The sequence below is a fragment of the Crocodylus siamensis genome, chromosome 2 (assembly GCF_052110815.1).
Source record: "Crocodylus siamensis isolate JL-2025a chromosome 2, ASM5211081v1, whole genome shotgun sequence".
Taxonomy (NCBI): domain Eukaryota; kingdom Metazoa; phylum Chordata; order Crocodylia; family Crocodylidae; genus Crocodylus; species Crocodylus siamensis.
In genome coordinates this window covers 23715092-23737272 of record NC_143396.1, presented here as the reverse complement: position 1 = coordinate 23737272, position 22181 = coordinate 23715092, and the positions used below count along the sequence as shown (strand labels likewise).

The 22181-nt window shown below is 44.8% G+C and overlaps 1 protein-coding gene across 6 annotated transcripts in view; it reads left to right on the top strand.

Annotated features, from left to right (window-relative positions):
• The window catches only part of SORCS2 (sortilin related VPS10 domain containing receptor 2), a 983379-nt gene that overhangs the window by 783060 nt on the left and 178138 nt on the right, over positions 1 to 22181 (top strand). For all 6 annotated transcript variants that reach the window (XM_090035537.1, XM_090035536.1, XM_090035535.1 and 3 more), the window contains exons 7-8: positions 4181 to 4299; positions 11772 to 11861. In XM_090035537.1, the coding sequence (XP_089891663.1) occupies positions 4181 to 4299; positions 11772 to 11861 (209 nt within the window). The remainder of the gene's footprint in view (positions 1 to 4180; positions 4300 to 11771; positions 11862 to 22181) is intronic.

The following is a 22181-nucleotide window of genomic DNA, read 5'->3' as shown; positions in this document are numbered from 1 at the left end:
ATGTAGTGCTGGGTGAGTGTCTGTTAGAATGAATCCCTGCATATGTCATTTCTACTGAACTAACCATCTTTCCCCAGAAATTGCTTGTGTTGCAAATTCAGCATAATTTGTTTGGGGTTTTTAAATATAGATTAGCAGCCAGAACATGTTATACCAAGTGGATACCACAATCACAAAGTTTAGGTGACTCTTCTTAGGAATTACATCCAGGAAAGGTTATTTAATTCCTTAAATGATCATCCTACATACAATTATAATTGTTAAAGAGGTAGAGCCTGAATTTCCAAAATGCACTTCTCTGCCTATTGTGCCAGATGCCTAAGCATATGTGGCCTCCTGGACTAAAAGGTATGCTTCTTACCTCAGGAAAGTGAACTTATTTCATCTGGGAAGGTGCATAATTTCTCAGTTCTCTCAAAAGGCAGCCTTATGTGCATCTAGAGCAAGGGTGGGCAAAAATATGGCCCGTAGGACACATCCATCCCACCAACTGATTGGATCTGGTCCATGGGCCGGTGCCAAACAGTTGATTGGAACTGGCCCGGAGCTGCTCCCACAGCGTTCCACATGGGCCTGAGCCCTGCCTGCCCACACCGTGCTCCCACCTGCAGTCTCTGGCCCCAGCCAGTGTGTACAGCCTCCCAGCAGGGCTGCTCCCAGTGTGGTACTGCTCAGCTCTGCTTGCCTCCAGCAGCTCCTTCTCCCCCTGCCTCTGCAGTTAGGGTTACCATATTTCCAGATCCAAAAAAGAGGACACCTGTGGGGTGACAAGGGGAATATGATAATGGGGGACAGTGGCATGCCAGTGCCCCGCTCCTGCCCATTCCTGCCCATTCTTCTGCCCCTCACTGACCCACTGACCCTAGCCCTGCCAGTGCTCCTCTCTCCCAAACTGCAGTACCCTGCCCCCAACCCCTTGTTGGTGCCCCTCTCTCCTGACCTGCAGCCCCCTGGTGCTGCCAGTGCCCTGCACACCCACAGTCACTCATCCCATCCCCCGGGCCCCTCACTCCTGATCCACAGCCCCCTTTGCCCCTCCCACAGCTGCCAGTGCCCCTCACTCCCAACCTGCAGCCCCTTGTCCTGCCGCCTAGCCCTGCTGATGCCCCTCACTCCCGACCTGCAGATCCCTGCCCACCCAGCCTTGCTGCACAAGCAGCTCCCCATTGTGCATGCACCCTCTCTCTCTACCTGGTTGCCGGAGTCCACATGGGGAGCATATGACCCGCAGCAAACCATCACCTTGCCCACTGTTCCCAGCCCCAAGCAGCCAGCCTAGGAGAGCAGAAAACCCAGACATTATTTCAGAAACCCACCCAGAGACAGCATAGGGGGTCCAAAAAAGAGGACATGTCTGGAAAACCCAGACGTATGGTAACCCTACCCTTGCTACGGCGCCCAGGGCAGGGGAAGCTGCAGCCGGGTGGCTCCTGTTTCAGTGCATGGGGCTCCAGCTCTCTCTCCTGGTCACCTTCCACCCCCACTCCATCTGCCTGGCACAATGAGCAGCCACCTGCAGACGGCTGAGTAGGTGAAAGGCAGCCAAGAATGATGACTAGTGAATCCATATAGCAGAAAATTCATTTGTTCCCCCCAAACCTACTGTATCTTACAACTCTTCTGTGTGGTGACATTACTACTTCTTAAGATACTGGCATAAACCTGAAAAGGACCCTAGCAAAGCCTCTTTTTTCCTTCAGGAGAATAATTCCAGTTACTTCTAGGGCTCTCCACAGTTTTTAAAAAAAAGGCATCATTTGCCCCTTTATTTTGCTTGGTTTAAATTAGACATGAGCTATGCTGGGCAGTTCAGTTAATACCTCTGTATGCATTCAGGAAGAAGGTAGAGCAGGGTGGCACCTTAGAGATTTAACAAATTCAGAGGCACATGAGCTTTCATGCTCATGATGCCATAGCCTATGATAAAGTAGGTAGCTCATGAAAGTTCATGCCTCTCTAACCCAATTAATTTCTAGGGTATTACCTTGCCCTACCTTCTGCTTGACTTCAGACTAACTTGGCTAACCTCCTCTCTATACATGCATGCAGACATGACAATGATAGTAGCCATTTTCAAAATTCATATCCACATGTGGATTTTGAATTTGAAAACCCCAAAGTTAGGGACAGACATTCAAAAAGCCCGAGACTGAATTGATCCAATCTTTACAAATTAATCTAACCTGCCTAGATTGAACCAATTTGCAAGTGAACAGACATTCCCTCTGGACTGAGGAAATGTGGGCACATGCCAGCAGTGGCTCAGGCCTGGAGCCGGAGGGCACTAGAGCAGCCCCCAGCTGCAGAGAAGCTGCAGTAGCCTGAAGTGAACTGGCCAAGCAGGGGGTTTAATTCCTGCCTCCATGTCCCACAGATCCAAGGGGGATCCACCTGGTGCATCCCCTCACTGCCACAGCAGCCCCTGGGGGACTGACTCTGGCCGCCACCAATTGCTCTCTGCACAGGGTGAGCAGCAGAATAACCCCCTCCTCCCTGTCTGCTCACCTAAGGGAGCCATGCCAGCTGTGCCCCCACCCTTGTGCAGGGCAAGCAGTGGCGGTGCTAGGTGGGGCTTGGGGAGCTATGAAGCCTGAGTCTGAATTGATTCAGTCTTTGCAGGTTAGTCTAACCTGCAGAGAGTGAACCGGTTTGTAAGTGGATAGGTGTTTGGCACACGCCTGCAGTGGCTTAAGCCAGAAGCCTGGGGGTGCTAAAGTAGCCCTCCCTTCCACAGGGAAGCTGAGCTGGGGGGTGGGGGCATGGCCAGGCCCTAGCAGGCCCACCCCAGTGGCTCCCTGACAGCCAGGATTCCTGGGACACAGGGCTGCTCAGCCTCGGAGGGGAACTCTTCCCCCTCCTTCCTCTCCCCCCCCACCACAGGGCCAGGAGGGGGGCCCTGTTCGGTGCTGCCGGGTTCTTCTCCCTCCTCCTGCCCCCACCCTGCAGTGGAGTGGAAGCGGGGGGCTCTGTGAGGCTGCCTGGCCCCAGAGGTGGACTCTTCCCCCTGCTTCTCCCCCATTGCTGCAGGGAGGGGAGGGAAGTCTCTATGGGATGCTGCCCGGCCCCAGCGGGGCACACTTCCACCCATTCTTCTGCCCACCCCCCCTACCAGGGCAGGGGGAGGCTCTGTTCCATGCTGGGAGGAATTCTTCCTCCTCTTCTTCCTTCCCTCAGAGGGGCAGCAGGAGTACAGAGCTCAGCTGGGCAGGGTGTGGCTGTGGGGGGTATGGTGGAGGGTGGGGGGTGTAGGGACCCTCACACTCCCCCTATCACATGCAGCCCCTGCCCCACTGCCTGGCAGCAGCAGCAGGCAGGGAGATCAGGGTGCTCATGCCCAGCACGGCACGTCTCCAGCCAGTGCTGCGGGCGGGGAGGGAATGGAGCCTGCCTTATCCCCACAGCTCTGCTTCCTGAGCCTGCAGCTCCAGCACTTGCAGTGGGAGAAGCGCTGCATTGGAGCCAGCTGCATCCCCTGCTCCCTGCCATGCAGGTCCCAGCGGTGTGCTGGGATTGAAGAGTCCTGCCCCCTGCTTCCCAGTGGAATCCAGTGCGGGGTTTCCCCTCTGTGAGTGTGGGTGCTGTGGAGCCTCGGGGATAGAAGTGGCCGGGCAGGTTGTATCCTACAGCATTTAATAAAGAATTATAAGACTCATACAGCATATGGAATTAGAAGAATTCTACAGCATTTAATATGGAATTATACAATCTCATCAGAAGTTTGAAAGCGACCTTCATAATTCTAGAGCAGGGATATTTCATCCATTACGCAGGCCTTATTCTTCTAATTTACTCAGTCTTACATTAGAGGAACTCCTTCGCTATCATTAATAGTATTTTAAATTTCCACTGCTGATAATAAATTTGGCCTCATATGCAGGTCAAGCAAGGACTGAAGCTCTTTTCCTGGCCTTCACTTACGTATGCCTCTACAGTAACCAGTGAACAATTAGTTGTTAAATTCTTTGGGCCTCAGTTTCCCTGCCTCTGCAATGAGAAGAGTACTTGCCTATTTCTCAGGAATGGAGTGAGGATTAAGAGATTAAAATTTTATAGGAGGGTTAAATTTAATTATTCTCAACTGAATATAAGGGTGATATTTCTTCCATAAGAACAGGATTTCAAAATGTTTGCTTCGTTTATTTTGAAAAGCCTATAAATATGTCTCTCTCTCCATCTTCAGGTTATTGTTATATCACCTGTCAAATTCAGAATTGTTCTGATAAAACAATGACAGTCTTGTTTACTGGCAGCATTGACCAGGATTCCCTGACTGTGCAAGACGACTACATATTCCTTCAGGTAATGTCCCCTACTGAAGAGGCAATTCCAACTTCAACTCAGAAATTGTGATGTTTTAAATCCTACAACAAAACAATGGAATGAGGTCCCAAAGAATTACATTGTAAACATAGCTTATGAATCTTGATATAATTCCTGGCATTCCGCAGCAATCCTATCCAAAACGGTGTGTTTGAGCTACAACAAACCATGTTCTTGTATCTCCTTAGAACCTGATGTAATTACATGCCGTTTCATTTCTCAAGTATTAATTTGGATAGTACGGGCACCTATACATGTGCATTCTACTAAGAACGCATTGGATCAGACTTAATCAATTCTGCTGGAGTGTCCTAATTAGCATGCTCCAGCAGCCTTAGAGTCACATGTATTCAGCATCCCCATGCTTCCAAATGGTGGGGTGGAGGGGGGGGGGGAGTGTTTGTCACAGGCCAGCTGGGTATTGTGAGTCTATCAATTTAGTTGCAGGCTGACCAAGTACTGCAACTTATATTAGACACTGGGTTTTTTGGTTTGGGATCGAGGAGGTGATGTTGGGAGGAAAGCAATGACAAGTTTAACTTATAAAAAAGAATCAATTTTACTTATAATAACAAAAAATATAGTTTAAACATATAACAGTTAATAAAAAGGTTAAGCTAATAAACAGACAACACAACAATACAAGTTAAAATTGTCGGTGATAATAAAAACAAACAGAGAAATCAACCAAGAGTTCCCACTTGGTTAGTAACTTATTGATAGTCCCTCAGTGTCAGGTACACGTCAAGTTGATTCAGCCAAGTCAGGCGTCCCCGATCCATGCTGCTGGAGGGCAATACCGGGGGAAGGTCCCTCATTCAGGATCTGGTCCTCGCTTACACAGGGAGTAAGAGATCTGGGGGCATGGGACAGCAATGACTCTTCTGTTCCATCCTTTATGTGGGTCACTTAACATGCGTGTTCTTTTATATCTTGTCTATGTTAATCTGTTGGCTATACAGCCATTTATAATCTTATTCTATAGCTGTTATCCTACAGGGTTAAAAGGTGTTAGAAATTATTATAATAAGTTACTGCCTAAGCTTGGGTTTACCCAATAAGCAAATCACACCACATCACTTTGGAGTCTGAGATTAACATGTCCCCACCCAAGTTCAACCCACTATGTTAATTATACCTTGTGGTTAGGTCCGTTAATTTTACTGACTCTAAGCACAAATTATTAAATCAGCTAGGTTTGCAGTTTTATTCTTTAGTTCTGCTTTTTAAAACTCACGCTGTCTCAAGATTAGTGCAAACAGCTATATATAATTCTTTCGGGTTATACTCCGGACAGACAGGAAACAGTTTCATAAGCTCTATTTCAGATATCTTCAAAAAGCATTTTCTTTTTGCTATAAGTTGCTTGTTAAGCCTTTTGGTTCTGGCCATCACAGGCGCTTTAACTAAAGCTCGTTGAACAAACTTTAGTTATAGGGCCCCCTCTGCCATTTTGAAGTGTGGGGTGCTGAATACATGAGCTGCTCAAGGTGCTTTACTTAAAGTGCTCCCAAGAGCCACTTTAATTAAAGCTCTCCACCCCTTTCCCCCAAATTCCTGTAAAGAATTTGGCTCTATGGGCCAAATTTTATTCCATTAACACTCTGGTAAATTAGTCAGAATTTAGCCTTGGGGTCAGTTCCTTAGGCTCTATTTTGTCTTTCTTTCACTACATCCTTAGCACAAATTGGCCAGAAAGCTACCCAAGGAAATCTTTGGATATCTAAAAGTCAGTGTGGCCAACTCTTCCATCACCTGTTTCTGGCACAGATGGATATTGACAATGATGCTGAAGTAAGCAGCACCACAGCCAGTCCTCAGTCAGTAGAATGATTGCTGTATCTCTCTGGAACCACTTCAGCAAGTTAGAGCAGCACCTAAAATCTTCATAGGACAGTTTTTGTATCTTGTTCCCTATTTGGACATGCAGTGAAAAGCCACAGTTTGGTCCTTACTTATAAGTTGGGTGTTTATTGCAAGGTTTGTGTTTTGTCTCCTTAAGGTAAGCAATTTTGTGTTTTCTAAAATGGTGACAGCGGCCCTCTCTACTCCACTGCTTTGACGTGCATTAGATTAGCTTTTTCACAGCTTTTATGACTTGTTCCTTTCCAAGGGATTTGCAAATTAACACAGAGCATAGCATTCTGGAGGTTCATGTGGCATGAAACATTTAGCACTACAAACAAGGTGCAAAATAGATTTGGAAATGAAATTTTGAATTATAATGGGCATTTTGCATCCCATGCCCAGCACTGGCAGGTGCCATTTTGCTCAAAGGTGATATTACTTTTGCCTCCCAACAGGCACATCTTAAAATCCATTTCAGCGTTTGTAGATGGTGAGAAATGCTTCTCACCTTGTGAACCTCCAAACTACTGTGATCAGCAAAACAGATTTATTTTCAAGTATCTATGTTCTGTTAAGACATTCTGCATAGTTGTAGGCAGTATTATTGTCTTGTTCTGCTACCAGGCTCAGGAAGCAGAGGTATAGTAACACAGCTTCATGTCTGGGACAGAACTGGTTCCTGCCATGCTGATTGAGGTGGTACGATCAGCCACCACTGTGGTAATGGTTGCTATTGTGTCTCCCAACAAAGGTGGCACCTGGGGCTTCTGCCCCAGCCACTTCCCCTCAGTTACACTACTGTTGCAGAGACTCATAACATAAAAATGATTTGGAAACTTGCACATAACGAATGGCAAGAGAAGACTTCTACCAATAGAGTTCAGATCTTAACTATTTACTGTCATTGCACTGTGAATATGACCCTTAATGGTGCTAGTAGAAGAGAAGTGCACATACTCTACAGGAGAGGTTGGTAAGCCTCTTCACTTTTCCCTTTCGCAGAGTAGATTCAAAATGACTACACAATGAGTAATGGGGCATCAGATATCAATATAGATGCAAATAGCTAAAGTGCCTTAACACGCATATAGACACACTAAAACACATTAACTCTGTGCATGTTGACTGACTTGGGACTAACTTTAGTCCCAAGTCAGTCTGTGTACCGTGTTAATGTGCATTAGCATGTGCATGTGTGGACACACCTAAGTCTCCTTAATGTGCATTAGGCAAATGCGCATTAATTTTAGGCATGCGTAAAAGCACATGTAGATACGCCTAGTAAGGAGCATTGTTGACGTCCTGGTGGATGGGGAGACACTTGTTTTCCTTAATTCACTGGACTTCCTGTAGAGTTGCTACCTCACAATGAATGGGTGGAGAAGTGATGTGTGACAGCATGGGCAGCCAAGGTGTTTGAGCTGACTTGAGGGTTCCCACAATGCACCGCATTGCAGAATTCAGTTGGATGTCAACAAGTCAAGTGTGACTGCTTCTGGGTGATACTGGTGCACAGTACATGGCTACGGAGTATGCAAGGGCCAGTACTGATGCCCATAATACTGATGCTCCCCAGCTTGTGTTTGCCAGTTTCTGGACCAAACTGAGATAGCTGGGGAAGGATTGGGGAGGGACATGGTTTCCTGGGGCCGCCAGCCAATCTGCTCTGACCTGTGCCCTTGGGTACTGTCACCTGTCTTTAGGCAGACTGGGGAGCCTGCAGACAAGCACCCCCTGGGTGCCCTTTGCAATGCAGTCTGTCTGCATAGAAAGCAGATGGCCTTTGAATGCTTTTCCATTGTAGAAATGATAGGATTTTTAACTGCTCAAACTAAGCTACTGAATTTCCACTGGTTTATTTGAATGCTTGTGTACAGTTCTGGACTCCCATTGTCTTCTCATTCCCTTCTCTTCCCTTCCTTCCTGTCTCATGGTTCCCTATTGGAAAGAGGATCAGTGCTGCAGTTCACCCTGGATCAAAGTGCTGAAGTGGAAGCACGTAAAGACAAGTTCATAGATTCATAGATGCTAGAAGCAGAAAGGACCTTAGTGGATCATCAAGTCCAACCCCCTGCCCATGGCAGAAAAAAGTGCTGGGGTCATGTGACCCCAGCCATGTGAATAGTTTTCCTATTCCCTGCTGCCCCCCCTCCCCGCCCTCCCCCAGTGAGTTTGTATACCATGCCTAGCACTGGCAGGTGCCATTTTGCTCAAAGGTGATATTACTTTTGCCTCCTAACAGGCACATCTTAAAATCCATTTCAACATTTGTAGATGGCAAGAAATGCTTCTCACTTTGTGAACCTCCCAAGTACTGTCATCAGCAAAACAGATTTATTTTCAAGTATCTATGTTCTGTTAAGACATTCTACATAGTTGTAGGCAGTATTATTGCTATAAGACCCCCCCTCAGCCTTCTCTTCTGGAGGCTGGAAAGGTCCAGATCCCTCAGCCTTTCCTCACAGGGCCCTGCAGGCCTCTAACCAGGCCCTCCTCTGAACCCTCATGGTTGTCCACATCCCTCTTGAATTGCATTGCCCAAAATTAGATGCGGTACTCCAGCATACTCCTCTGAATGAGGAAGCCATTGAATTCTCTTTAATTGCTTGAACTAGAGATTTTCAGAGGTTTCCCCAGCTTTTGGTTTCTCCATGGTACTTACCACAAGACAAAAGAACCCAGTCTCACTTTTATTTATTTATTACTGTTGGATGTGACAGATAAGACTGACATTTACAAATAAAAAATGGGGGAGGATTGCTTTAATCCATCAATTTGAAAATCAGATTTCTAAAGACATCACATTTGTTTTGCTAGAAAGAAGAAAATTGGCATGAAAAAGGCATAGAAAGGACTCCAGTGTTACGTTCTTTGATACGTGTAAAATATTCAAGCGGGTAGATCTGCCGTCATGCATCAGCACTATTTTTACCAAGCAAAGGTCAAATTTGCATGTTTCAGTGCACGTTGTCTTTTCAATCAGTTTATTTTTGAAACACACAGCTCTTTGAGTATGTGATGCCCTATAACCAAATTCTGGGCTTCTAAATCAATTTTCACTCTTGCAAATGCCAGTAGATTTTAATAGTCATTTTGCCTATGTAACCCCCCTCCCCCTCCCACTCACACACACACTTTATACTCCTAAACATGTGCTTTGTCATTTATTTATTATTTTACATATAACTTATCTAATGGGGCTGGTATATGTTAAGCCTTTCCTTCATAAATGACACTGACTTGATGGTGGTCTTTCTTTTAACCCTCACTTGACATTATTTCCAGTCTTTACCTCTTCTTTTGCTCCATGGTGGCTTATTTGAGACAGCTGAGTTAGAGATGGCTGGGTGGTAAAAGGGTTCACTAAATGTTAGCCTTTTATGCAAGCTTCTGCTACTGCATCATAAAGTATCTTCCATCTTAGTCAAGCTTCATTTGGCTGCTTGAACGAGACATTACGTTTTCTGGGAAATAAGAAAACTAAAATCATGTTGCTGCCACAATTATGGTGTGCACTTCTCTACAAAAGGAGGAGGTAACATTTGAGAGAGAAAAAGGATTTAAACAATTTTTCAGTAAAAGGGATTGTGCTTAATAAAGGGTCCCAGTCTTCTCTGGATGAATATCTCATCTTTTGTGGAGCTGGAGAAAAGCACAAGACAAGAGAATGTAGATTAGGCATATTTTTTAATTAAAAGCAGGAATTTTATGCTTTTGGGACTCCTGCTTCACAAATTGACTTGTGTGGCATGGTGATAAAACAGTAAACAGATTTGTGTATTTCAAGTTAATTTTTTAGATAAGTCTTTTGCTGTTATTTTATAAAGCAGCTACTTTTTGTGGCTGTTATCTTGAGGGGGAAGACAGGGTATCAGCTAGCATTCCAGGAAAGTATTTTGGAAAATGTGAAATATTATTAAACATTGATCTCTCTGATATTGCAGTGTATGGGAGCTCCTCAGGCTTCAGTGGAGCTATGCCAGTTTACACCAACAAAAAAATATGTCCCTAAACCCATAATAATTTGAAGTTCTGAAAGTACACTCTGTCACCACAGTGTGTTAGTCTTTTCTTAACTCAGCAGTTATATACAACTATTTTGTATTATTATGCTAGTGTCTGCTTGGAAAGGCTTTCACTTACCATTGTGTTTGGTATAGCACAAGGCAGGGAAACAGTATTAAATCGCTACACTAATTTTTCATTCACTAGTTGCCCATGGTTGATGTTCCCAGTGGGCAGAAATTTCACTGCTGTGGAATTGCTGATATAGGGACTAATTCCACCCTGTATTACATAAGTAAAAGGCCTACTGAAACCAATGGGAATGAAAATAGAATTGGACCTATAAGATATAGTTAACTAGCTCTTTCATGGATGTTCACTTCCCAAATGGCTTCAACTTTGCATTGTCACCCAACATGACACATGTCTATGTCTTACACCAGAAAATGTTTTATTGTAGGTAGGGGCAAGGACTTTTGTGCGTGATCTCTGTTATTGGACCAACTATGTGCTTGGAAGGGACATAGGCAAAGTTTCAGGTACCACAGTACCCTTTCTTGGGTATAAAATGACAGTTTTATAGCCACTCAGAATGCTTTATGTGACCTTAGGCAGACAAGGTTCTTTGGGTAGATGTGATATCTTTTATTAAACCAACTGAGTGTTTGGAAAAAGGTTCTTTGCAAGCTTTTGGGTGCAGTCACCCTTCTTCAGGCATAGGAAGTCTCTGCTGTTCAGAGACTCACTTTGACTTAGTTAGCTTCTTACATTCCTATTCAAAGTGCCCTTAAAATAGCATGTACAGTTCTATGGGATGCTGGTTTTCACTGTTAGTTTATATTTTTCTCTTCCTCTGTAAGATGAGGCTGTTTCTTGCCCTATAAACCCATGCAAGGAACTGACAGGGCAGAACCATTGACTATTCATATTATGAGAAACAGGCCGTGTCTGTACAAGATGCTGACTGTGCAGTAGCCCATGACTACCCCGCAGTAGCATCACATGGCAGAGAGTGACGTAACACTACCGTGCAGTAGTTTTGGGCTACTGTGCAGTCAGAGTCAAGAAAAAGCTGCTCAGTGGTGCTACTGTGCAGTAACTCTGGTTACTGCGCAGTCATTTAGTACTTGTTTATACTTGTATAAAAAAAAGTACTAAATGACTGTGCTGCAACAGCTGTGCAGTCAGCATCTCATGTAGACATGGCCACATTGTAGAAGGCAGAGCAGCAACATGAAGCTGTCACACTCTCTCCTGTGCAGGAGGACTGAGGTAGAGGAAAGGATGTAATACACCAGCCAGCAGGGATAACCCAGAGAGAGGCAGAAGTGGATTACTTCTCCTTCTAGGAGAAGAGGAGAACAAAGAAGAAAAGTATGACTTTAGGGTCCACTCTTTACTCTTAGGGTAAATTCTCCATCTAGTCTTTAATCACTAATATGGGGTGCATAATTGCTACGTTGTTATGGCATTATAGCTATGAATACAATTTAGTAAGTAATATTGTATGTACGTTTGAATTATATATATTTCTGTCCTTACAGACTCTCAGATTTAATAGCCAACTAATCGTGGATTTACCATTTTTGTTTCCACAGACAACATCAGCCAATCGGACAAAATATTATGTATCTTACCGTCGTAATAGCTTTGTACAGATGAAACTGCCAAAATATGCATTGCCAAAGGTGAGTGTGGACATTATATTGTTCTTTCCATGGAAATGTTTTCCTTTATTCCATTTTTGACCTAGTGCAGGTGGGTTCTGTGCTTTTTAATCCTCAGTATTTTAACATGAGAACTTGTTTCTATGAGGCATCAGATTATTTTACTAAATACTGCTTGCATTATATATTTTTTGTGCATATAGCAGCTCTCATTGCAACTTATGGGGCATGTCTACACATTCATTAATGTGCCATAGTTACTGCTCATTAAGTTAGTACTCATGATCAGAGGTCAGGAAAACAGATCTTACAATGACAGGCTGAGAGCCACGGGACTCTTTAGCCTGGAAAAGCGCAGGCTCAGGGGTGATCTGATGGCCACCTATAAGTTTATCAGGGGTGAACACCAGGATCTGGGGGAACGTCTGTTCACCAGAGCGCCCCAAGGGATGACGAGGTCGAACGGTCACAAACTCCTGCAAGACCGTTTCAGGCTGGACATAAGGAAGAATTTCTTTACTATCCGAGCCCCCAAGGTCTGGAACAGTCTGCCAGCGGAGGTGGTTCAAGCACCTACATTGAACACCTTCAAGAGTAAATTGGATGCTTATCTTGCTGGGATCCTATGACCCCAGCTGACTTCCTGCCCTTTGGGCAGGGGGCTGGACTCGATGATCTCCCGAGGTCCCTTCCAGCCCTAATATCTATGAAATCTATGAAATTATATAACCAGCCACTGAATCAATGCACAGTAACTAGTGCTACTGAGCAATAGTGTCGGCGCGTGGATTTTTAGAGATGCTTACTGAGCAGTAACCTAATACTATCATAGTTTTTGCCCTGCATGCTACCTCACAGTAGAATTAGGCTACCGTGCAATTAGCATCTTGTGTAGATGTGCCCACAGGCATGGAGAGCAAAAGTTATTGCAATAGCTCTCCAGCTTTGTTCCCGAGAAGCAACCCTCCAGGGCCAACGACAATGCGGTGATATTGAGTACTTTTTCAAGAATCACTTACAGTTTAAATTTCATATGGTGAATATCTTCCACGAGCATGAATGGGAATATAAGGGAATTGTACCAGCCTACTTTCTATCACTGAAAAAACCTGAGGGCTCCTAGTTACCTATCAGGGTGATGTGGGTGGCAGAGCTAGCTGAAATTCCTGCAGCGTGGCATGCTTTTCAGGGCTGCTATATTAGCATAGTACTCTAGCAGTAAAGTAGAGGCATATATTTGCATGCAGTCTAACTGATGCGACTGAGGTTTTTTATGGAACGCAGCGTGTTCCATAACTTTATGGATAGCTGGGAAGCTTCTGTAATTCTTAAGAAAAATGGCTTAGTTAATTACAGGAGAAACTAACAATTTCATTTTGTGACTATTGTAGGTTTAGATCACTACCTTCCTGTTTATAGGTGGGGAACTGTACACTGTTTCCTCATATGTCTTTTTTAAAAAGCAAAGAATATCCTTAAAGGACTTTTTCCCCAACTTTGATTCTTTTTTTTTTTAGCTTTTCTGATGCCCTGTGGTCTTTTTATGGTAAATATGTAGCATAACAACAAAACCCTCAAATGAGACCATCAGATATTATCTGAACAAGAATGTGAAGCTGCCTTCTACTACCATGCATGTTAGTAGTTTAAAAATGCATAGCTAGTCATATGCAAATCAGTATGACTTTTACTGGATTATTTGAAATGGCTTCGAAGCAGTTTTTATGGTCTCTTGGGTAATCTGTAATTAGGAAAACAATAAGAGAACATAAAGTTCTAAACATGCCAAAATCAAAGGATTCTGTACCATTTTACAGACAGTTTAATGTGTACTTCATATAAATAAAATGGGAGGGTATAATTTGACAGAAATGCTATTTCTGAAATAAATTATACAGTTTTCTGTCCATTCCTCTAAATGCCTCATCTCATCAGAACTCTTAGTTGATTGGTTTTATTTAGCTTTGCTTGGGCTTCTGTTTATTTTTCATTTTTAGTCATTCTGATTATGTTAATGTAATATTTAATAATGGCAAACCCTTGATTTGTCAATAAGGTGATTCAGTGAGGAGTTTTCTTTTTGCCTGTAGGGAACCAGTGCAAGAATCTCTGCCATTATGTTAGGCCTTCATCATCATGTATAGTCACCTGCTGTTTTGTGCACATGACCAGGGCTACAGCCCGTGTTAGATTGCTTTTGTGTAAAATATTTACCTGCATGGCTGGGTGCTCTGTTCTGATGTTTACCTAGAGTCTTTATTATAAGTGACCCTAGATAAGGACAAGTTGTTGTTATTAGCATATAAAATATTATTAATATTCTATCAGCATACAAATATTTAAAGCTTTCAGGATACTGACTTCTTTAATTCATGACTTTTGCTTGTAATAAAATGGATGTGCAAGCTTTAATCTTCTTAGTACTGTTATCCAGATTACAGCTAACCTTGTGGGTAGGCTACAGATAAAACAGGCAAAACAGGGCTACAGCCCAACCTTGTATTTGCTTGCACTTTAAAATATAAAAACAACCATTTATCCCAAAATCTATCTGGCTACCTGGGACAACACAACAGATTCTCACCTATACCTGCTGGGGAAACTAGAGAGGTAGGAGGAAGGTAGCGCACAGATTATCAGCCGGTCTTCTTAAATTTGAGTTCTCCAAATTTCCCTCCAGCCTATGCCCAATATTTATATATGGCTGGTTCTAATTCTAATAAAAGATCTCAGATTCATTTTATTTAAATTTCTTGGTTTCACTGAAACTTTTGGACCTGCACTGAACCAGATCTCTTGTGGACTTTGAAGATGCAGTTAGTTGGAATTTAAATCCTTGGGGAAACTAAAAGGGAGGGTTCCTTATTTCCTTTCCTTCCCCATTTTGAAATGCTGTTCAACACTGTCTTATTTCTTCTTTACCTTAGGTGATGGTCTTCTCTGACAAGACTGCTTGTGTTTTTACAAATTATCTAAGAATCTTGACAAAAAATATATCTAATACATTTGGTTACATCAATCACTGCTACTAATATTTTAAGATAAAGCTATGATATATCATATTTGGATTATTTACTGTATGGCCATCCCTTATTAACGTCTACCTTCAGACCTTGTGTTTATTTAATTGTGTTTAGTTAGACATGCAGATAGCTTCCTTTACTTTGCTGATCAAGCTAGCTGCCACATCTGCAAAGGTTCATGCTACGGTCACTCAGAAACAGGCTCTGGGGCTTAGTCACACTCTTACAGCTTGGCTTAGGCCCCTTGAAAATGGGCAAGGCTGGTAGTAGTATTTAGTCCTTTTGTTGAACAAACCTGATTTTATTTTTTTGCAGGGATTACAGGTTTGCTTGTTAAAGTTAGATATAATCCATTTTGGAGTTTGTATGGCATTAAGCTTAGTGTTATATGACATTCATATGAGAAAAACCCAACATAATATAATATCAGTAAAAAAAGCATTACATGGATTAAGAACTGGTTACCTGACGGATCTCAGAAGTACTCATCAATGAGAAATCATCCACAAATTAGAGTTCTTCAAATGGGGATTAGCAGAGATCACTACTGGATAAGAGGAATCCTAGAATATTGAGACCAGTCCTGGTCCATATTTTAAAATATGTTGAGAGCATTGAGAGGGTGGCAAAGGGAGCAACAAATATTTACTTCTCAGTGGGTACATCTATATGTGAAATTAATGTGATGCAATGAACTCTGGCACATACAGTTATACATGTATCTGGGACTTCAGCATGTTGAGCTGGATCAAAGCAGCCTTGGCTGGTAGGAGGCCCGGGGGAAGTTAGCCTGGTAGCCCAGTGCTGCTCCAACCTGTGTAGGGGCTGGTTGGAGCACAAGGGTGCTTCAGTGTGGGGCTAGCTGGCAAGCAGCCACGCACTGAAGCACCTTCATGCCCCAGCCAACTCCATCAGTATCTATACACGTGTTGCTTTGCATTAAGAAATGCTGCTGTAGGATCGTATTTGTGTTTCCAACTACTAACACAGAATTGCCAACCCCACCATGCCAAAAATCATGAGACACACTCTTAAAAAATCAAGAGATTGGCATGTAAATCATGAGGTGCTATTTTTGAAGTGTATGAGGGGTAGTATCTGTGAAGGTGTTGGGGGCTGTGGATGTGTGTGTGGGGTTTGGAGCCTACGCACCTTGGCAGGATGTGGGGTACTGTGGGTCAGGAGTGAGAAGCAGCAGCAGGGTTGGGCAGGCTGTGGCTTGGGAGTGAAGAGCAGACAGACAGAGATGCAGAGACACTGACAGACACAGAGACAGCACCCAGCTGGTAAGTGGAGGGACAGGGTGGGGGGAGAGGGTAGAGGCATGGAGGGGTGGCAGATCAAGGCCTCCACAGTGAGGGAGGGAGTGGAGCAGGAGCAGGGGCTGGGATGAATGGGGCCCTGAGGCTGGGGCGGGTTGTCCTGTTGAATTAAAAAATCGTGGTTCATTTCTCAGGAGGTGGAAAAAAACTTTCAGCTACAGACACACTTTATTAGCAACACAAAAGGTATATATTTGCAAATAGGGTCAGAGAGAGAGACAAAAGATCAATCACTCTGCCCCCGGGCACAATCATTAGCAGGCTTTTATCCCCTCTCTCCTGACCACGTGTGCAGAAGGAGGAATTTTTACAACTCATTTCCGGTTCATACAAACATATATGTAAACATGTCGCTTCATACGTCCCATGTGCATTATAATTAACTACTTAAGTATGCGGGGCGGGTAGGCTTAATATGCATTAGGTTATCACGCGTGCGTAGATGGGACCCAAGGTTACTCAAGGTTCAACCTGAAGGCAAAAATGGCATTTGCTCTTATCTTAGCCTAGGAATGTGGGGGTCATGAAAGAAAGTGTGATTTAGTGTAACAAAGAGATAGTAAATTTGCAGGACAGAGAGGGAGTGATACCTTAGTACAAAGGGCCTTTGGTGGTTTTTCCCTTCAATTTCCAACCCCCCCCTTCCCTCTCCCATTAAGGAGACAAGGAGGGGTAGCAGCTGTGTTTTTTTTTTTTTTTTTCTAAATCTGCTATTGATAATGCATTTTTAATAATATTTCTAACAATATCCCCCCTCGAGATGCTTTCTGACCTTTACTTCATTCGGGCATATCAAGATAATTACGAGGAATTTTTCTGAGGACCATGACCTTTGCAGCAGTCTGTGCTTTTAGAGGGACTGCTGCGACCTGCATTCCTTCTACTGTGGTGGTTATCAATCTAGTGAGACAAGGAATAAGGCAAGGGATAAAAATCAAACCAGTTAGAGCACACAAAAGCACAAACCCTACCTTTTTCCACCAGGGTCCTCCAAATAATTGAAACCACCAGTCCTTATTCCATGTGGTTTCCCACGTTTGTATTGGTACATGGGCTATTTTTCTAATCTCTTTGGCAATCTCTAAGACTGCTTTCCCGTTGTCATCTATTTGGAGGCAACAATTAGAAAGGTTGAGCTTTCCGCAGACTCCGCCTTCCTCTGCAAGTAAATAGTCTAAGGCCATCCGATTCTGGTATATGGCTGCTCTCATCTGAGAACTTTGTCGGGCCAATAACTCGAGAGCAGTGGCGGTCTGGTTAGTAATTACTTCCAAGACTGCCTGCAACCGGATGATTCTATTCAGCATATATATTGGTGTCCGGTATCCCCAACTCCCATCATTAGCCCATGTAGCTGGTCCATAATACTCAATAATCCTCTGAGGAGGCCACTCATCCTTCTTCCACTTTTGGGAGCTACCCTGTGTCAAACTTACATCAATACTTCTCTTGGCCCTTTTCCAATCATCATACAAAGAGACTCCTAGCTTATTTCCAACCTCAGACGGTAACAAAAAGAAAGCTGGTACAATTACTCCCATATAGCAAGTTCCTGTCCACCCCTGTGGTAGTATTGTATAGGCCCGTCGTCCGCAAATCCAATAGTATCCTCTTAAGGCCCTATTTTCTCTATTGGTGGCATTTGGAGGGGCCCAACCATAGGGCATCTCGGGAAACCCCAAGCCTCCTTCTGGACCCAAAGGACCAGCAACTGCGTGGCCTCCTTTCATGGAACATTCCCATAGCCCATCCTGGTTCTTGTCTGTACAATCTGTCCGATCATCACTTTGATTTGTGGCACTCCAATACTTATTAAACCACACAATTGTTCCATTGGGATGCTGCCACACTAGCCGATTATACCCTGGGCTATTAGGATAATAAAGCCGTTCTAATCTTGTAAGGTTCATCCACCTTACTTTTAAAGTCCATATGCAACGGCTGTGTCCCAACCTTTTTCCTGTACCATTATTACTGATGCAATACTGTCCTAACGCCACTTGGGAAAGTTCCCAACTGTGGTTCTCATCCCATTTTTGACTAGTACTTTTAACATCTGCCTTACTACTTACTAGCCATTTCGGGGCCAAAGGAAAAGCCCTCCAAGGCCACTGGCCTCTGGCCTCCCGAAGCCCCCCACAGGCCCAGCAGTTGGTAAGATTAAAAGTACCTGCAATTCTTTCCATCATATCAACATACAAATTTGTCCCTGGGTGAGCAATTTGGGAAAGCGAGGGTGTGAGCCAGCGGTTAAGGCTGCTCAATTCTGCTTCTTTCATTATGCAGATAACAACAAGGCACATTAAGATTCCCACCATATTTTCCCTTTTACTTTCTTGTCTAATTTTCTGAGCTTTGATTAAGCCGTCTCAGGCGCACTTGGAGATCACCAGTAGGTTCACAGCTCCACTTGCTGGCTTCTTGTTCCGAAGACGACTCAGCTTCCGGAGTGAGTTCGTCTTGGGAGATGTTGTCCTCTGACGCTTGTGGATGTCGTTTCACACGGGTATGGTGTATCCAACGATCATGGCCAGTAATCTTTACAGCGGTGTGGGTTGTTAGAAGTACCTGGAAAGGGCCACTCCACCTCTCAGTCAAAGGCTCCTTTTTCCACCGCTGCACCAAGACCCAGTCTCCCGGGGAGAAGTCATGTACCGGTACATCTAAAGGCAGACGCTGAAAGGAGGCTGCATACCTGTGAAGAGAAAACAAGACAGACTGCAAGGCAATAACATATGTATGAAGTTCACTATTACCTAATTCAAAAGTTACATTCTCTCGCATCCCAGGAGGTAAGACTCAAGGCGGCTTGCCAAACATAATTTCATATGGGGTCAATTTGAGGCCCCGTCGGGGAGTGTTTCGAATGCAAGTAAGAGCTAGCGGCAATGCTTGAGGCCACTTAAGGCGTGTTTCAATACAGATTTTGGTGAGCAAAGTCTTTAAAGTTCTATTCATGCGTTCCACTTGTCCTGAACTCTGTGGTCTCCATGGTGTGTGTAGTTTCCAAGTAACCTTGAGAGCTTGTGCGACTTCTTGAACCACTCTTCCCATAAAGTGTTGTCCTTGATCCGACTCGATGGACTCAGGCAGGGAATACCGGGGAATGATCTCCTGTAACAAATACTTCACTACTGCAGCTGCAGTGGCAGTCCTGGTGGGCCAAGCCTCGACCCAACCAGAGAGCTGGTCTACCATGACAAGTAAAAACCCGTGATGTCCGGATCGTGGGAGCTCAGCAAAATCAATCTGCCATGCCTGTCCAAGGTACGCTGCCCAGGGTCTACCTCCCATTGGCACAGGGGGTTTCCTTCGAGGGTTTACTTTCTGGCATGTAATGCACCTGGTAGCAATGCGCTGAGCTTCTACATATAGCCCTGGGGCTAATGCTTGGCGGATCATTAGATCACCCATGGCCAAACCTCCCATATGGGTTCTTGCATGGAGCTGTTGCAGCACCTCCCGAAGCAATGGCCTGGGTATCATGACTTTCCCTCCTGGTACTATCCACCACCCCTGGGAGTTCTTTTCTGCACAAGCTTTCTGTGCAAATTTATCTTCTTCAGGGGAATACTGTGGGACTAAATCCTGAACGTATGGCCATATGGCATGGGACATAGCCTGCTTGGATACCTCTTCCGCTTCTCCCCCAATAAATGCAGCTTCCTTTGCTGCTGCATCAGCCTTTGCATTTCCAAGCTTATGCTTTTTCTCAGCAGCCTTCCCATGGGCCCGCACATGAATGACTGCTACCTCTTTAGGCTGGTGGAGTGCCTCTAGTAGTTTGATAATCTGGGGGCCATTAGCAATCTTATTCCCAGAGGCAGTAATGAAACCCCTTTCTTTCCACAATAGTCCGTGCGCATGGACTGTAGAAAAAGCATAGCGAGAGTCAGTGTATATATTAACTCGCTGGTCTGTCCCCAGCTGTAATGCTCGGGTGAGCGCAGTGAGTTCTGCGGCCTGTGCCGACCATGAGCTCGGCAATGACTCCCTCCATACTACCTTATCCAAGGTTACCACTGCACATCCTGTTCGTCTTTTTCCATCGATGACAGAGCTGGAGCCGTCCACAAAGTATTCAACATCTGGGTCTTCAATTGGGTCCTCAGCAAGATCAGGTCGCACCTGCGTGGTCTGATTCAGGACCTCAAGGCAGTCATGCGTCGGTTGCCCTGGCTCTGGCAGCAAGGTTGCAGGGTTTAAGGCTGTAGTATGTTTGAAAGTAAGTCCTGGATTAGAGAGCAAAAATATCTCATACCGTGATTGTCTGGAGGGGTTAAGAAATTTCCCTCCCTCAGTCCCTAGGATCTGGGGAACTCCATGAGGAGTGAGTATTTCCATATCCGCACCCATGACTATCTTCTGGGCTTCTTCAACAACCACTGCTGTGGCTGCCACAGCCCGAAGACAGGCTGGCCACCCGAGTGCAACTGGATCTAGAACCTTTGAATAATATCCCACGGGTCTCCAGGTTGGGCCCGATGGTTGTGTCAGCACCCCTGATGCAACCCCTCGATTCTCATGAACATACAGTCGATATGGCTTTTTACTGTTTGGGATGGCTAAGGCTGGGGGCTGGGTTAATGCTGCCTTCAGCAGATCAAAAGCATGCTGCATTTCTTTATTCCATTTCCATTTAGTGAGACTCTCCTTAGTCAGGGATTCATACAGTGGTCTAGCCTTCCCACCGTAATCTGGTATCCATAGTCGACAGAACCCAGTTAGCCCTAGGAATGCTCGCAGCTCCTTGGGTGACTTAGGTGGGGTTAGACCTTGAATCGCCTGTATGCGATCTGCACTCAGGGCTCTGACTCCTTTTGAGAGCTTATATCCCAAAAATGTGACTTCAGGCTGACATATTTGGGCTTTTTCTCTAGAGACTTTATATCCTTTTTTCCCCAGAGTGTTTAGGAGTGACCTGGTGGCTTCCTCACAGAGCTGCAAGTTTGGGCTTGCAACTAGCAGGTCATCCACATACTGGAGGAGAGTCACTGCGGGGTGTGATCCCTTCCATTCCCCCAAGTCCTTCTGAAGGGCAAGTCCGAAAATATGGGGGGCTGCTATAAATCCTTGTGGAAGAACTGTCCACATGAGTTGGGCTTTATGGAAAGTATCTGGATCCTCCCATTCAAAAGCAAACAATTTTTGACTCTCTCGGTGAAGAGGAATAGAGAAGAAAGCATCTTTCAAATCTAGCACTGAAAATATTTCAGCTTCCCCCGGTACTTGTGTCAAAATCGTGTGAGGGTTCGGGACTACAGGATGGTCTGAAAGGACCTTCTTATTTACTGCCCGTAAGTCTTGGACCAGTCTGTATGAGACCCCATCTGCCTTTGGCACTCCAAGAATGGGGGTGTTATAGGGTGAAGACCCTTCCACTAGCCATCCGTACCTCTTGTATTTCTCTATTAACGGCTTGAGTCCAGCTCTGGCCGCTCGGCTGAGTGGGTACTGCTTTACCCGAACGGGCCCCTCCCCATCCTTGAGTACGATCCTTACCGGGGAGACGAACTTAGCTCGCGCAGGGGTTCCATCAGCCCATACTGAGGGGTCTACTCCAGTCATGTGATCTTCTGGACTTACTGCAGGGCGTCGGTCCTCCAGGAGAGCCATCTGATAGTTCGAGCTCTGCTTGACAGGTAGCTGGACCACCATCTGATCGTCTCTGAAAAAGATCTCAGCTTGCAATTTTGTGAGTAAGTCCCGCCCAAGGAGTGCAACCGGGCAACTTGGAGAATACACAAAGGAGTGCTCGAGCAAATGGTCTCCCACCTTGGTGAGGAGTGGTTTACAAACAGGGAGTCGAGTTTGCATTCCCTCAATCCCTTCTACAAGTACATGCTGTTCACTAGTTCCTGCACAGGGGGGTTTTCCTGGAATCATTGAAAATGTACCCAGTATCCACCAAGGCTTCAAAGTTTTTGCCACCAACCCTAATGGTTACCATGGGATCTTCTCGGGCTCCAACCCGAAGGGTAGTGGTCTTAGATCCC